Raw genomic sequence first — 17,157 nt, forward strand, 5'->3', positions numbered from 1 at the left:
GATGGACCACTTTGATTTGACGCTGTTTTCTCCTGCCAGTGTGCAAAGATAAGGTAAGAGAATACTTTGTACTTGATGGAGAGAGTCAGATTCGGGTCTGAAATGTATTTTCTGCGTAACAACGAGATGGGACCCAGCGATGCAGCCTGGCGGTTGGGTACTCACCTTTCCTCAGAGATGCCATCTGCCTGGAATGAGAATGGGCTGTGACATGTAGGGGCCCCGAGGGACACCGCCGTGGCAGTGGCGGGTGTTAACGAGCAGGCATAAGGGACCGCTCCCTGTGAGCGCATCCTCTGAAGCTATTGCCACCGTCGGCAGTACAGGGAACAGAAGGGCCCTTTTTCTGGGCCCAGGCAGCCCAGGCCCCTTTATGCTGCTGCTCAGGAGAGGCCCAGAGCTGTCCTGCCACTGCCCGACCATGCTCAGGACCCTCGGGCTGGCCCTGCTGGCTCTGCTCAGCACCGTGGGCCCGAGCCAGGCCAGCGGCTTCACAGGTGAGGGGTCTGGGCTCAGTGAGGGTGATGCTGGAGGAGCAGGGGGTCTCTCTGGGAGCCCGTCTCATGAGTGAGGACAGCAGCCTTGCTGAAAGCCAGGCAGGCTTCTGCTTTGAGAGGAGGCCTCTGTTCCCTCTCCCCAAACTTTCTCGTAACCCCAAAAGAGGTGGGTGCATGCTTCTGATCACCTGGGGGTCTATTCAAAGACAGATTCTGAGTCAGCGGGTCTGGGTGGGCCCAGAACTGCACGTTTCTGTGGGTGGTGAGGGTCTGAGGGCCACACCGAGGGCAGACACAGAACCTGGATGTACTGGAGTCTTCAACTTCCAGAGAAGGAGAGGGAGACCCAGAGCTCTCAGGGACTTGCCCAAGGCCACACTGCTGGCGAGGGCAGAGTTTCCGCCTGAGTGACCCTGCCAGGGAGGCGGGATCATGAAATGGGCTCTCTATCCGGCTGCCCCTCACCTTGGGTCCTGCCAGCCCCGGTGTCCTCAGCAGTAAATGAGCTTGAAAATGGCTGGTGGGGGAGTGAGGGGCCGAGTGAGGGCACCTGTTCAAAGCCTTTGGAGGCACCTGAGCGGCTGCTAAAAAGACAGATATCTGAAGCCCCAGATTTCAGGGAACTGAGGTGGTGAACTTTGAAATCCTTTTCCTCTTGAAGTCTGTCTTATTCCGTTGGAAATTCAAACAGGTCCATTCTGTTCCTACAGCCAACTTTAGTTTTGTACCAGTTCAAAGTTTTTTTCACCCATAAGAAGTATTTTAGTTTAATTGTGATATTTTTTTGTCCCTTGAGTTTTCGTTTGGAATCAGGGCTGTGTAAACCACACAGCTCAATTGCAGAATGAGTGGGAATATCTCAAAGATAGAGGAGACTTAGGAGGCATTTCGTGACCCCCTCATTGTACACGTGAGGATGCGGGGACCAGAAGTTCAATGTACTCAGGGTCCCAGTCTATTTGCTCTTATGAGCCAGGCACTGCCTTTTGCAGGCATGGTTTTATTTCATCCTACAACCCTAGGGCATAGCTACTATTTCACAAATGACCAGACTGGGGGACTGAGAGGGCATGAAACGTGCTCAGAATCACCTGGCTGGTGTTTCTGAAGCTGGTGCGACCACAGGTCTTCTGACCCCAGGGCCCAGGCTCCTTCCAGAGTGTGACGATTTCCCACCTCTGAGACGAACCCGGGCTCCCCGACTGCCATGATGGCACTTGCAAGGATTTGCTGAATGGCAGGGTCTGCTAAAAACTTTCTTTCCTGGAACCTGCCAAGAAGCCAGGCTTGGAGAGGATGTGGTGGCCCCCGGGAGAAGGTCAAAAACAAAACAAGTTGATCCCAAGTGCAGTTTCAGAGGAGATGTGTGAGCATGAGTGTCATGGCGTGTGCACTAATGATCAGCTGGGACCTTGTCGTGATCAGAGGGAGCTCGGTGGCTCTCTAGAGACAGGGAAGTGTAACCTTCATTAGTGGTTGGCGTCTCATCTTAGGTTAAGATGAAAAACAAAATCTAGCACCATCTTGTCACATTCTCAATGCGGGAAGTCCTTACGCTTGGTCTTGTTCAGCCGGTCACATGATTAGTGACCAGTTCACAGAGGCCATTTTTTCTAGTCCCTCATCTAAGTCGCCTCTACGCTGGGGGCCAGGTTACCCTGGTCTTGGAGGCTGATTTCCCCTGCCCCACGCACATGCTGCCCCAAAGAGCTTACTGTCACCCACCCGTTTGGTGGAGACAGGCAGCGGGGGTTTCCTTTCCCAGAGGCCCTGCCACCTGCAAGGTGATGGGGAGGCAGCCACACAGCTCGCATGGCCGTGGGGGGGCTCGCTCAGCTGTGGGGTGATTCAATGTACTCAGCCCAGCGTGCGGCTGCAGGATTCCCCATCAGCCTGGGCTCCAGGGCTGCCACAGGCCGTTTCTTCCTGGACATCACTAGCCCCCAGGACACTTAGCGGCTGCCGGGCGGCCGCAGGAGGGAGCCCTCAGGGGTGCTGCCTGTGCTGGGGGTGAAGACGACTTCTGCTGTCAGCCCTGAGTCCCCCTCAGAAAGCCAGCTCCTCACTAAGGGCCTATGCCATACAATCGAGCGCTTACCCTTTGGTTGTACAGTCTCAGAAAGTTTGGCCCTCACAGGTTAATAACCTGAAAATGTGAAGCGTGTCAGACCTTGCATTCGTCCTCCACCGAGAGCCCATGCGGGCTGCTAAGTGTGGGCGGCACCCCATGGCCCCCTGCTCCCTGAGGCTGCCTGGACAAAGCACCGCAGGCTGGGGGTTTAAACAGTACAGATTGCTTCTCTCCCAGTTCTAGAAGCCAGAAGTCGGGACCCAGGGACGGACAGGGCAGTTCCCGCTGAGGCCTTGAAGGAGGAGGTGTGCCATCCCCTCCCCCAGCTCCTGCTGGTCTGTCAGCAATCACCCATGTTCCCTGGCTTACAGAAGCCTCACCTCGTCTCTACTTCCATCTTCTCAAGGCGCCCGCCTGTGCATTCCTGTTCTTGGGTCCAAATTTCGCCTTTTATAAGGACACGGGTCCCATTGGATTGGGGCCACCCTACTCCAGTATAATCTCATCTTAACTAATCGCATCTGCCAAACTCCTATTTCTAAATAAGCCACATTCTGAGGCACTGGGGGTGAGGACTTCACATTGGAATTGTGGGTGGGTGGGGGCACAATTCAGCCTGTGACAGTCCCCCGTACATGAGACAACAGAGGGCAGATGGTATGTCCCAGGAGCATACGATCCATGAGAAAGAGACACAAGGCTGGTGACAGTACTGGGTGCCCTGGGGTCTTGAGAACCAGTGGTCATGCTGATGAAGGGGCTTGGGCATCTATACAGAGGAACCAGGCAATGCCTAGGGCCTGTTAGGCCGGCTGGATGTCATCCTGCTGTGGGCACTGTGCCCTCATCTCCCGGCGATGACAGTGACAATCGGACTGAACTTTATCATCTATGAACCCTCATGTGTGCTTGAGATATTTGTGTATTTATCTTCCATCTCATTCTACAAAAGGCCACTGCCATCCGAGCCCTGTGCCTAGTAGGCCTCCAGTATACACCGCGTTTCCCCGAAAATAAGACGGGGTCTTAATATTAAGTTGTGCTCCAAAAGATCAGGGATGTGATCCTGAGAAATCATGCGAGGGCTTATTTTTCGGTGAGGTCTTATTTTCGGGGAAGCACGGTAGTCGTTACTGCAATTGTTATGATGCATTGCACGTGTGGCAAGCCTGTGGCTCAGGGAGTTGAAGAGCTGGGCACAAGATTCTCCCGCGGCAGAAGCACAGAGCACGGAGCAGAAAACGGGGCCACGAGCCCCAGCTGTCCGACTCCTGCGTGTCTCCATTCCCAGCACCGTCAGACCCCGCGCCACGAGGCCTGGGCGCACCACACTGTACGGGAGGATTTCTCAGCAGGCAGTCTCCGTTGCCGCTTTAGCCCTTCGTTGATGCTTTATCCGCTGCTGCACCGACTTCTCGGCGGGCTGGCGGGCCCTCTGAGGGTCCAGGGCGGGGGTCTTGTTTCACTTGCTCCTGCAGAAGAGAGAGCTTGCTTGCAGGGAACCCCACGTAGGGGCCTGATTCTCACCTTTGCCCTCTTTGGCTCCTCCCTCCTAGAGAAAGGCCTGTCCTTGCTCAGCTACCAGCTGTGCAACTACAGCGTGACCCAAAGTGTCCAGAAAGTGGAGGCTGTCCAGATGTCCCACGTGACCTATGCCCCCTGTGGTGGTTGGATCCCACGGAGGCGGTGCCCCAAGACCGTTTACAGAACCCGGTACCTGGCAGTGGACGTCCCCGAGTCCAGGAACGTGACCGACTGCTGCGAGGGCTACGAGCAGCTGGGCCTCTACTGCGTCCTGCGTGAGTGCAGGGTGGGGGCGGGCTACGGCCACCCTCCCGTTTCCTTCTCCTGGGGGTGCTGATGAGTCTCCGGAGGGCCTCCCACCCACTAGCCCTGAGCCTACTAGACCCTTCTGAAACACTGGTTCCCCACCTTGAGCATGCATGAGCAGCACCTGAAGGGCGCATCGAAGCACAGATCCCTGGCCCCGCCCTTGGGTTTCAGACCCAGGGCGTCAGGGGTGAAGTACGAGTTCCCAGGTGGTGCTGATGGTGCTGGCTCGGGGGCCCCAGTTTGAGAACCCTGTTCTGGAGCAGTGGCTCTCAGACATGGCTACACGTAGAAGGCCCCTGGGCAGATTGAAAGACACTGACGCTTGGGTGCTGCCCTCACAGAGTGTGATGGACTTGGTCTGGGGCGTAGCCTGGGCACTGGGGTGTTTGTAAAGCTCCCCAAGTGATTTTAACATATAGCTGAGTCTGAGAACCAACATTGCGATCTCGTCTGTGTTGGCAGCCACCTTTTTCTTTTTAAATGCTGTAGTGGACACTTTCTTTACCTGAAATCCTAACCTGAACACCAATATGTAAGAGAAGGAAGGGATCCCCTCAGTTTCCCCCTAATTGCCCAGAGGTCTCCAATTCCTCTTACTTCCTCAGTGCGGTTTGGAAGGTGTTCGGGGCTGTTAACAGGGTGACTGGTGTGGCTGTGTCGGGCAAGTGTCAGAGGCCAGGGGGCTGTGCTGTGTGGGGGCTCAGGGCTCAGCCTCTCGACATGCAGGGAACTTTCCAGAAAACCTCTTCCAGGGGAAACGGTGCATGTGTGAGTGTGTGTGGGTAGTGGTAATTGTTAAATTTGAGTCAATACTGGATCTAAAATGAGTTTCTGAGCAGTCAGAAGGTCCCCCTGTTCCCACCCCATCATGGAGGGGAAGTGGGAAGGGTGTGGTGCCAGTGAGTGTTCATGGGGCCCCCCCTGGGCTGAGGGCTGCCGCCTCCGGAGAGCAGAAAGCACCAGTTCAGGGGGCCGGGAGGGGGATTCCCGTATGGCCCATCCTCACCTGAGGCCAGGACGGCACCAGGCTAAGGCCTGGACGTTGCTCACCGGGGGTGCTGGCCGCCCCCACCAGGATGTAGTCCTTCTGCAGACCCTGCAGAAGGCCGCGTGGGCTCGGCTCGCTGAGTCATCCTGAGTGCGCCTTCCTCAGGTCCCTGAAACAACTCAACGGATGATCTAAAATGGGAAAAGCATTATGAAGACACATGTGATATTTCTTTCAGTCTAAATGACTTTCAGTGTGTTTTTTAATCCGGCCTTTGGAACACAATGATACCTCCTACATTGTTTTGTTTAAATGTATCTTTTTACTATAATTACAAAAATGAATGTGTGGGGCATGCAGCAAACATGGAAACAGGAAAGAGTCTCACACAGGACAGGCATGCGTGCCACTCCCCATTGACCCGTTCAGAGCTGTCCTGACGGCTCAGAGTTGAGTGTTAAAAAGGCACCACTGTCACTAACCCTGCCACCACCAGTGAAATCCAGACAGGGCCGGCCGACCTGATGGCCATGGCTTGCTATGGAGCGTCAGGATCCAGTGGGACAAGGCAGGTGCTACCCTACCCTGTCCGTCCTCACCTGTGAGGGCCACACTCTTCCTACCTGCTGGCTGTCGTCAGGACTAGCGAGGTCACACGTCCAGAGGCCGAGGACCGAGGAAGGCCCAGGAGAGGCGGAGCCACACCAGCTCCTCCCATGCTGAAGGTCACCTTTCTGTACGGGCTGCTGCCCTGCTGAGCTAAACAAGTAAAATCCCACTGGAGAGGAGACAGGGAGGGCAGGTGTCTCCGCCCCACCACCTGCCACTCGTCTTTCTTCTCCACAACAAACCAGTCTCCAGGAAATGCTACCATGGGACATCAGCACCACTTTTAGAGTGTTAGCACCTTTAATTAGGAACTCACTGGGCAGGGAGAGGACTAGAACATTCTAGTTAGTCCCAGGGGTAGGGCTGCTCCGGGAACTGCATGTAGGGGTGTGGCTAGGGCAGGGAGCATTGGGACTTGTCAGGGGACATGCTGGGAGCGGTGAAGGAGAGCTCACCCTGCGGGACCTGAGACCCCTCCCATGTGACTGAGTTGGGTGGGGCTGTCCATGGTGCCCCTTGGGCCTCAGAATGGTCACCCTAGTAGTGGTGTGGAGAGGAGGCCGGCGGGGGCCCAGGAGGAGGAGAGGAAAAGGGCCTTGATGGCACGTGTCCTTTATGACAGGCCAGCAAGGGAGATTCCTGGTCACTCATGAACAGGAGTGTCCCCCGTTCTTCAGGTGAGGGCACAGACTGGAGTTGGCAGGTGATCTGACCAAGATGACACAGACTTGGGCCTGGGTCTCCCCGAGCCCCAGTCAGATTCTGTTGATGGTATTTGGAGCAGGGGCCACGGCTGGGGGAAGGAGCAGTGCTAAGGAAGACCCAGAGCATCCAGCAGGCTGCACACCTCCTCAGGAGGGGCCGGGGCGGGCCACCGCGGCTGCTGGGGGCCTGGGCTGGGGCACCACCTTCGGCACACACAGCCTCCTGCCAGCTCCTGAGGGCTGCTCATGGGCACCTCTTCCCACGTCCATGCTCAGGAGGTACAAACGCCATATCGGCAGCTGGAACTGCCGTGGTGGAGGCATTTACACCACGGGTACAGGCAGCACAGCCTTCACGCTGGCACAGCTCCTCTGTTCCATCAGAGCTCTTTCAGAGAGGCCTGGTGACAGGCTGGCTCTTTGGGACCCGAGAAGTCTAAGTGATCCCCAGACCTTCCCGCTGTTTTGCACAGAATGGGGCACAGGTGGCACAGGAGCAGCCTGGGGATTTGTGGAGGATAGGAGGGCAGACGGTACTCTTTCCTCCGAGACACGGCCTCCAGGGCCCCGGGCGTCAGGTGACTTGTGTCTTGGCAGCCTGGTGCTCTCAGCTCAGAGGTCTCATCCCCAGGCAGCAGTAAAACCTCAGCCTTGCTTCCTTCTTTCTTCTCCCACTCAACAACCAATTATCTAAGAAGGGAAGAGCATTATGAGAACACCCGTGACATTCCTTTCAGTCTAAATGACTTTCAATTCCTAAAATCCCAGCATTTGGCACACAATGATCACTCACACATTATTTTATATAAATGTATCTTTTTACTATGACTACGAAAATGAATACACGAGTCATGCAGAAAATCTGGAAATGCAGAAAAGAACAAAGGGACGTTACCCGTAAGCCTGCCGCCCACACATAACCGTGTTAACATTTTCTTCTATCTTCATCTGGGGCAGTTGTCGTACAAAAGCGTGGTCACCCCGTTGAGATTTTTCTGTAGCACGCTTTTACCATTTGGCCATTTATCTGGAACATCTTTCACATTAATAAATATTATTCTGCCGCATGATTTAATGGCCACATGGCATTACCTCATATGGATGTGTCAGCGTGAAGCAATCTCCTACCATTTGCCATCTCGTGGCTTCCAAGTCTTCATTATTATAAATAATGCCGCGATGAGTGTCCTATGGTACAATCGCTGCTGCTCACAAGCTGCATTATTTCCCCGGGATGACTTCCTGGGGGTGACACTGAGTGTCTTAGCCGAAACTAGGGTGCAATGACACCCTAGTTTCCACTTAGCCCATCTTCATGGCAGAACCCCACTGGAACAGGACAGTACCCCAAACTCCCCGTCTCTCCCAGGCTGAGGACCAGGGCCCCTTTGGGGGAGGAGGACGCCTGTTAAGGAGGTGAGGGTGGGAATGATATTCCAGAAGGATCAGATTCCTGAGCCCCGGATGACCTCAGTGCTGTTACTCAGACAGAAATCTCCCGTGGGTCATGTCCTTGAACTGTGACTAACCTTGGTTGCCAGGCACCGGGAAGTCCTGTTTCATTATTTGTGTTGAGCTGGTGAAAGGAGAAGGAGATTTCTGACTTTCTACCAAGTTGGAATTGCTGACTCTTCTCTTGGGCTCTCAGTGAGTGCCAGCCCCGTGGGACGGAGGGAGTCCCAGCAGTGTTCAGACCAAGATGAACTTGAACTCGAAAAAATGTCCGATCGGCCTCCATTTTGGGAAGCTGATTTTTCTTGGTGACCTGAACTTTCTTTTAATTTAAGTAAACCCTTTAGTTTAGAATAGCTTTAGGTTTACAGACAAGTTGCAAAGCTGGTAGAGAGAGTTCCTGTATACCCCTAACCAGTGTCCCCAAGAGTTAGTGGCCTGTGTACCACGGTACACATGTCCCCACCAAGGAACCGAGGTTGGTGCACTGCTGTTAGTTCAACTGCACACTTTATTTTCATGTCACTTTTTCTTTCTTCTAATGTCGTATTTCTGTCCCAGGAGCCACCTCACATTTAGTCTTGCATTTCCTTGGCCCCGAGGCTCTTGGTTGTTACGATGGGAGAGAAAGCAAAGACTTTCAAACCGTTGGTTGGTGACCCCACAGGGATGCTGGCATTTCTGCCCCAGTGGCTCTCTGGGCTATACCACATGCCCACTTTTCATACCCAAAATCCAGTCCCTGTGTGGCAGTTTCTCCGGGACTTTAGACATTGAATGGCGTCACCCAGGCCTGGATATGGCCTCTGAGCAGGCCACACCGTGTGCCTCTGGGAACCACAGACGGGATCAGCGCCAGAGGCACCCAGGTGAGGTGCCTGACAGCTCACCCAGGTTTTTATTGCTAACGTCATTAACCGCTAGTCACTGTCCCCTAGCCCTGAATCGGTCCTGGGAGTTTGCATCGAGACCCGGGGTCTGCCCAGCAGTGGGGCCAGACGCATCCAACTCGTCCTGTGCCCTGGATGCCGACTGCCCTGGACTTCAGAAATGCTGTCCCTTGCTGGGGGGCCGCCGCTGCATGGCTCCTGCGCTCCGAGGTAAGACGGAGACCTGCAGCAAAGGTGTCCAGTTAGGCAGCTGCCCGTAGGCTGGGGGCCCGGCCCTGACTGGCAGGGTGGGGATTGATTTCCAGGGGCAACAACTGGTGTCAGGGGAGCCTGCAGCTATGTGCAGGGCTCATCCCACCCCCGAGTAATGCAGTCTGTCTGTCCAGATGTGGCCACTGGCATCTCGAGGGGGCGTGCTGGGGAGGAAAGGCGTTGTTGACAGAGCGGCTACCCAGATTCCCCAAGCTCACCTGGGGAGCCCTAGAGCTTGCTGGAAGCTGACCTGTTTTGTAGTGGGAAGGCTTGCGGCTGGCTGCTCCAGAAACACCACGGGACCCGAAACCCTGCTGAGAGCACCAGCTGGGCAGGCCCTGGCCCAGCCCTCAGGACATGACTGTCTGGGCTGGAAAGTTCTGCTCTCCATCATGGCTGCCCCCAGGACAATGGAGCTAGCGGAAATATGCAATATATATTATAACATATTCACATGCAATATGTAATACATTCTAGTTTAGTATCGTCTAAATATGTAAAGTTAATTACATATGATATACATTCAGTATGCTGTTTTACTACCCACATCACAGTCTACGTATTGTGTAAAATATGTAGTGCACACAGTATTATCTCGTATGCATTATAGACAGTACTATGTTATACAGGGCCACATATAATGTAAGAGGAGTGAGGGGCAGGCGGCGGGGAATGTACCCCATGCCATCTGGGGGCAGCCCCCGTTTATGTGGGAGGGTGAATGCAGTAGGGCCGGCCTCCTGCCTTCCAGGCCTCGGTCCCCCTCTCTCACCCTGGGGCTGCTGGTGGCCCTGCCCTGTCCTGGGCCCATAACTCTTCAGCATGTTCTCTCCTGCAGCTCCAGAGAGGAACCTGACGAGCTCCTGGTACAACGTGACAGTACTGGTGAAAATGAACTTCCAGGAGCTCCAGCAGGTGGATCTCAGGCTCCTGAACCACATGAGACTTCTGCACTCCATGGTAGGTGGGAGGAGAGCCAGCCTGCAGGCCTCCCGGCTGGCACAGGTGGGGGCACGGGGGGAACTGGGGCTTGGGGAGGGGTTCCCCGAGTCACCCCAGAAAGCCTGACTCTGAACCAAATGTGAACTCTTAATTGAGAAAACAAAGCTTCAAAGAGGTATGATTTACAGCCATAAAACTCACACATGGAAGTGTCTAATTTGGAGTTTGTCACTGTAAGCCCTACCCTATTCTAGAGCATGGAACCTCCCCTAGGCTTTTAACTGCTCTCTGTTGCTTAAACCAAAGGGTGCCCCCGTGCAGACGACCTGGGCCCCAGGGCTGTGCCCTCACTGACCCATTCTCAGCTCCCCAGCATCCTGGAAAGTTCTGGGATGGGGACCTTTTGATGGGGTCCTTTACTTGCCACTATTGATGTTTGGAGACGGATGGCTCTTTGTTGTGGGGGTTGCCTGTCACAGGGTTTTCGCAGCATGCCTGGCTTCTCTGCACAAGAAGCTAGAAACATGCCCAGCTGTGACAATGCAAAATGTCCCTGCACAGGGCCACATGTCCCCTAAAGGGCAATACAGCTCCTGCTGGAAGCCCCTGCTGGAAACACCGCTCACACTTTCTGACACTTCAGTAGAGGCTTCCAGCCAGGACATCTTCACATGTGGACTGTCACCACCGTGGTAGGCCCACTGGTGCACAGGGCATTGCTCGTCCTCCCCACACGGTCTTTCCAGCGTGGTGGTCTGCCCTCAGGGCGGGCTTCACGGGTGCGTGTCCCACGCGGTCAACCCATGCTCAGAAGGGCCCCACACGTTGTTTGATGCTCTGCTGTTGCCTCTTGAAATACTTAATAATTTTTGAATGAGGGCCCCCCCATTTTCCTTCTGCTTGGTCCCTGCACACTACGTGGTCCTACCTGACTTTTGGATCCCATAGATGTATCCCACCTGTGATGAGGGGTCAGAGACAGATTTGGGGCCTTCCCTGGTATTCAGACCAGCTGGCGGGGGCGGCCCCAGAACAGATGGTACACACACTCACCTTGTTCTGGGCTCTCCAGGAAAGTGGCTTAAGAGGTTTTCTGAAATGTCACCTTCCCCTGGAAGCCTCCTTAACTGCCCCAGCTAGGGGTGATTTTGTCTCCTCTGATCTTGTTGGGGTCAGGGGAAGACGGCCTGATTGGCTGCCTGGGTTCAAATCCCAGTGCTGCCACTTGTTAACTCTGTGGTCTTGGGCAAGTTACTTAACCTCTCTGTGCCGTAGGTATAATTGAATAGAGACAGCCATAATCGCCTGAAACAGTGGCCACGAGGTTTAAACAGTGTATGGAAAGAGCTGAAAATGGTGCTGATACACGTAGTTTCCAAGTGTGGTTACTGGTATTTTAAATATTGTCGTGTGTCACCCATTGTCTCCTCAAGAGCGTAGGTTTTGTTTCTCCAGGCAGACCATTGCCTCCAGCAGGAGGGGCTTGCCCCACGGACTCCTCCGTGACTCGGGGGCTCCCTGGAGGCCCGGATGGGCTTCTGTTCTGCCTCCTCAGTTCCAAGCTGTGTCTCCCCTGTGAAGGCTCGAGTCTGCCAAGGACCAGACAGACTCCAGTGCCCCCTCCCACCACTTCTCTGCTTCCCCGTGGAGATGAGAGGCCTGGTGGCAAAACTTGCTTTGGTGAGACCGTGCTGCCCGGTGGTCCAGCCGATGTGTTTGGATTCTCAAGACAAACAGGATCTCGAGATTTTGAGATATTCGGTTGGGGTAAAAAGGGTTCACATGAAATGAGAAAAGAGGCACTAAAGCTCAAGAAAAGAACACAAAAATCAGATGTGCAACGTGAGACCATGGCTTGACATCCAGTTCTCTATTTCCTGACCTAATTCTCTGACATGTGCTGCGGGGGTGGGGGCTGAGGGGCTTGGGGCTGACCAGTGTTTTTCCCGGGGTGGCCAGGACAGTGCCACAGAGTGGGGGGCTTACACAGACATTTGTGGCTCCCTTTGCTGGAAGCCTGAGATGGAGATGTGAGCAGGGCTGTTCCTTCCCAGGGCTGCGAGGGAAGGGTCCTACCCTCGTGGGCTTGTAGGCAGCTGTCCTCACCCTGTGTCCCCACAACATTCCCTCTTTTCAGTGTCTGTCTCTGCACCCAAATCTCTTCTCTGTGTGAGGACGCCCATCAGATTGGATAATGACCTCATTCTCATGACCTCATTTTAACTAATTACATGTGCAATGACCCTATTTCCAAATAAGGTCCCATCCTGAAGTCCTGGGGCGTAGGACGTTAACATAGGGATTTTGGGGGTGGACACTGTTCACCCCATGACAACTCATGTTGTAGAAGTATTTATAATGTGGTCTGCAGGACTTTTACGGGGATGATGGGTATCGAAATGTGGTAGAGGTTCAGTTCTGCAGAGCAGAATGGCGTGTCTGTATGCGTGCGTGTGCAGTTACCTCGAACTTCTCCAGGCCTCGGCCTCCCCGTCTGATGGGGGCGCTTCCCCCAGGTCATGGTCTGACTCTGGCTTTGCAGGTCACCAGTGCCCTGTGGCCGATGGAGGCCGCAGTCTACCACCTTCACTCGGCCTGTGGGGACACCTCGACCACGGTGTCGCGGCTGCTGCTCGGACTGCCGCGGCCGGTGCCTGTGGCCAACGTCTCCGCAATGCTGGGCGGCGTCGTGGAGCGCGTGTATGAAGTGATCAGCATCCAGGTGCAAGGTGGGGCTCCCCTTGGTTCTCTCCTGGGGGATGGGGGTGGCCCGAGTGGAAGCACAGGGCCTCAGGTAGGGGGTGGCTGGCCCGCTGTAGCTCATCCTGGCCCAAACCAAGTTGGAAGCCCATGTCTCCTGCACACCCTCCTATGCCCAGGTTTCTCCTTCCAGCCACGTGGGCGCAGGTGAACTGGCCCCAGACAGCACAGAACTTGCTCCTTCAGTTCATGGGTTCCTAGGTTTCCCCACTGCTTCTTTCCCACACTTGCCCAGGGCATCCTGTCCTCAAAGGTTCTGTCAGCAGAATCTGTACAAAGTCGAATTTGGTGAAGCACACAGAGGTGGCTTTGTTCCTGGAAAAAGTTACCTGGTCTTCCTTCATTTTTTTTTTTCTGTCCACATCAGGGGTCAGCAAACTTTTCAGCCAGATGGTAAATACTTTGGGCTGTGGCCCATGGCCAGTCTCCGGTGCTCAGCTCTGCCATGTGACATGGAGGGGCTGTGGACAGGGTGAGAGCACATGGCTCCAGCAGCACGTTCCTCCCCACGAGGGGGCAGCTGGGTTTTGCTGCAGCCCTGCAAGGTGGCTGCTGTCATTGGGGAAGCTCCCCGGACAGTGAAGCTCCCGTGTAATGCCAGGCGCTGGAGCCCAGAAAAAGCTCTAGGTAGTGTATTTAATTTCCTTCAAAATCCACAGATGTTCTTGAAAACCAAAGTGAGGGGGGCCAATAAGAGAAGTGCCGGTTTGGTGTGGTCTGTCCAGGCCCCCGGCCACGATCCCAGTAGCGGGCCTGCAGGTGAACAAGTCGGGTTCAGTACTGGAGGCAGTGAGAGGGAAGGCCACCCCGGGCCCTGGCATCTCAGGAGGAGCATGTTGGAGAGCGTCTGTTTCGGGCAGTCTGGGGGAGGGGCTAGGACCCGGGGCTTTGTTCTGGACAGGATGCTGCCAGAAAGTGGGGCGTTCTGTGATTGGGTATGTCAATGTATCTGATTTATGGGGAGGGGCAAACTAGCATAAAGATAAGCCAAAAAACCAAAAGTCACTCATTTTGTCCAGGAGGGCAAAATGGGGGGTGGTGGCATTTTGTGGGTGACACCACTGTCCTTTCTCTGTCTGGCTTCAACAACACCGTGCAGTGGCCTTGCTCCTCTGTCTCACTTTATCCCAGTCGTGGAGTCGTCTTGTGTGTCCTGTGAGACTGTTTCCATCGATAGGAGTGGACCAGGGCCCAGCCGTGAGTGACAGGCCACTTCTGAATGTCAGGGGCTGGTCTGTGCTCTTCCTCAGTCCAGAAAAATGCCCATCTGCAAGATTAATTCTTGAGCAGCGTGTTGGGACCCCAGCCTTTTATGACCCTTCAGGGTCAATACAGCCCCAAAGTGATTCGCTCAGGCACACATGGCAGCTGTACTCTGTGTCCCAAGGTGTGGGCCGGCCGCTTGAAGGGAGGTGGCCACGGGGCTACGGGCTTTCTAAGATGGGGGCTTCAAGACGCACCCTGGGGCTGCTGCCCAGTCCACTTCCTCAGGCCTCAGGACACACGTTTGGCGGTTAATAAGAATGACCAGCTGGTTACAACTCACGGATTCTCCTTTTTGACAGACGTAAATGAATGTTTCTACGAGGAGCTCAATGCCTGCTCTGAAAAAGAACTGTGCTTAAACGTTGATGGCTCATACCAGTGTGTCGGTCACCAGGCGCTACCCACCTCGTTCCCCCAGAAGCTGAACCGCACGTGTGAAGGTGAGATGGCAAGGACTCATTTAAGGGATCTTTCCAGGCTACACGGCCCACAGAGCACAGAGATCCTTTCCCGTTGCAAAGAGGGCGTGGCTGGCTCATGGGCGCAGGGTCATCATTCAGTTCTGCAGATCACCCTGGATCTCATCGCAGGCGACTCTCACATCCATTCTTGGGTTTAACCAACATTTATTAGTAACCAACATTTAACCACTCACTGTGCCAAATGCTGGTGATAGAAACACGTGACTAGATGGTCACTTCTGCTCTCAGGAAACTCAGAGAACAGGCCAGAAGCTTGCCAGGCATGTCTAAGTAAGATGCCTGTGTGACCGATTGGTTCAATCGGGACAACTTTGAGAGTGGAAGGGGCCTCACTAATACTTACACTGGGGCTGCAGGAATAGCTGGCCGTCCCTGCGATTATCGATTAATTAGATGCAGGAGAGAAAGAGGGCAATGAGGCAGCATGCAGATGTCTCAGCTGAACCATTGAATAGACGGTGATTCCTGAATGAGGTGGGGAAGACTGGGCTTATTATTATTATTTTTGACCATAATGGTGGTTATTATTATTGACGATGATAGTCTAACCTGAGAAGGAGTTGAAGGCCAGTGAGGACGCCAGGATGCTGACTGAGTTGGGTATTGGTGCTGCGGCTCAGAGCCGGCGCCAAGCTGCGTACGGAAATCTGGGGTCACCAGCATCCCAAAGACATTTAATCGTAGGCATGGTTGGGGGAAGGAAACAGGGCTTGGTGCCTGTGGCTGCAGAACCCCCATGTTTAGACGTCAGTACAGGAGTTTGCAAAGAGACAAAGTGATGTGGGAAGAACAGCAGGAAAGACAGCTGCCAGGAGTCCAGAAGGGGCAGGCTTTTACAGACGTTTACTCTGAGGAGGTTCAGAAATCCAGCAGAGCCTGGAGCAGGGTAACGCCAAAGCAGGCTCGTGTGCTGATGGGGGAGAGCCTGGCAAATTCTTGCAGCTCCAGGACACAGTCAGGCTTTCTCTCCTCTGGGCAGCTGCCGTTGGACCTTCTCTGCTCCTCACAGACCTCCCCCAGCTGGGGATGACAGTCACGTGCAGCTGCTCTGGTGACCAGCATGTGGCAGGAGAACTCAGAGCCCGAAGCCTGCAGGGCTGTCAGCAGGCGGGCGAGGCTGCAGGGTTGGTGCCCAGCTGGCAGCTGGGGCCTGAGCGAGAGATGTGCAGATGGACTCGGCTCGCATGGATGGGCGCCGAGGGTCATGTTAGCATTCGTTCATTCGTTCATTCATTCATTCACTTATGGGACACATTTTAATGAGTGCCTACTATGCACCAAATATAGTTCTCACTGGGACACTTCAGTGTCCAAGAGTCCTGCTCCCTTGGAAGTCACACGTCAGTGGGGGATGATGACAAGATGTGGACAAACACAGAATATGGGGCGATGGTTTGGCTATCGCCAAAAGAAAAATGACATAGAGTGATAAGTGGACAGGGCCTGGGTGTGGTGACAGGGTGACCTTTGGGCAGAGCAGGGGAGTGAGCCATGAGGCCGTCTGGGGGGCGAGCCAATGAGAGTGAAGGAGGAGTGTGGTGAGCTGAATAATGGCCCCCACAGATGTCCACCCAGGACCTGTGACTATTACCTTACACGGCAAAAGGAACTTTGCAGGTGGGATTAGACTAAGGATCTTGGGATGGTGAGATTATCCCAGGTAACCTGAGGGGGCTCAAGGGTTCTTATAAGAGGGAGGCAGGAGGGTCAGAGAGAGAGAGAGAAGATAGGACAAGAGAAGCAGAGAGGGGAGAGGAAGCTACACTGCTGGCCCTGAAGGTAGAGAAGGGACCACCCGCCAGGGAGTGCAGGTGCCTCTAGAGACCGGAGAAAGGCAGGAGGTAGATTCTCCCCTGGAGCCTCCAGAAGGAACGCAGCCCTGTGGACACCTGGATTTTAGACTTCTGACCTCCAGGATTGTGAGAATAAATATCTCTTAAGCCACTAAGTTTGCGGTGATGCATTACTGCTGTCACAGGAAACTAGTACAAAGGGTCAGGTCAGGACCCCAGCCATGGCGGGTGCAGGACCCAGGGGGCCAGAGCTGAGAAGAGGGGCTCAGAGACGGGCAGGACCAGGCTGGGCCGTGTTGTGCAGACATGGTAGGGCCACGGGATTTTTAACTTTTTAGTCTCAGAAATCGTAGACAACTATAAATACATCTTACTTCATCTTCAACCCCTTCCATCCCCTCTCCCCCAACTTTATGAAATCCTTCATCATACGACTTCATCCATCACTATTTTAGAACGTATCTCTAAGAGGTAAGAGAGATATTTTTTAAAAATCCACAACATCGTATTATATCATCCCTAAAAAAAGCCAAAATAACAATTCTTTAATTTCGTCAAATATCCAGTCTGTTGGCATTTCTGATTGTCTCACTGTTATCGTAATCTTTTAACAATTTG

General features: G+C 54.2%; 1 protein-coding gene across 1 annotated transcript in view; it reads left to right on the forward strand.

Moving 5' to 3' along the window:
* Positions 1-421: 421 nt before the first annotated feature.
* Positions 422-17,157, forward strand: part of UMODL1 (uromodulin like 1) — a gene marked incomplete at both ends in the record, with an annotated part of 54,366 nt that continues 37,630 nt past the window's right edge. The window contains 6 exons of the mRNA XM_081079574.1: positions 422-497; positions 4,125-4,367; positions 9,093-9,254; positions 10,135-10,256; positions 12,781-12,967; positions 14,564-14,704. Coding sequence (XP_080935700.1) covers positions 422-497; positions 4,125-4,367; positions 9,093-9,254; positions 10,135-10,256; positions 12,781-12,967; positions 14,564-14,704 — 931 coding nt within the window. The remainder of the gene's footprint in view (positions 498-4,124; positions 4,368-9,092; positions 9,255-10,134; positions 10,257-12,780; positions 12,968-14,563; positions 14,705-17,157) is intronic.

The sequence above is a fragment of the Rhinolophus hipposideros genome (assembly GCF_964194185.1).
Source record: "Rhinolophus hipposideros genome assembly, chromosome: 2".
Classification (NCBI taxonomy): Eukaryota; Metazoa; Chordata; class Mammalia; order Chiroptera; family Rhinolophidae; genus Rhinolophus; species Rhinolophus hipposideros.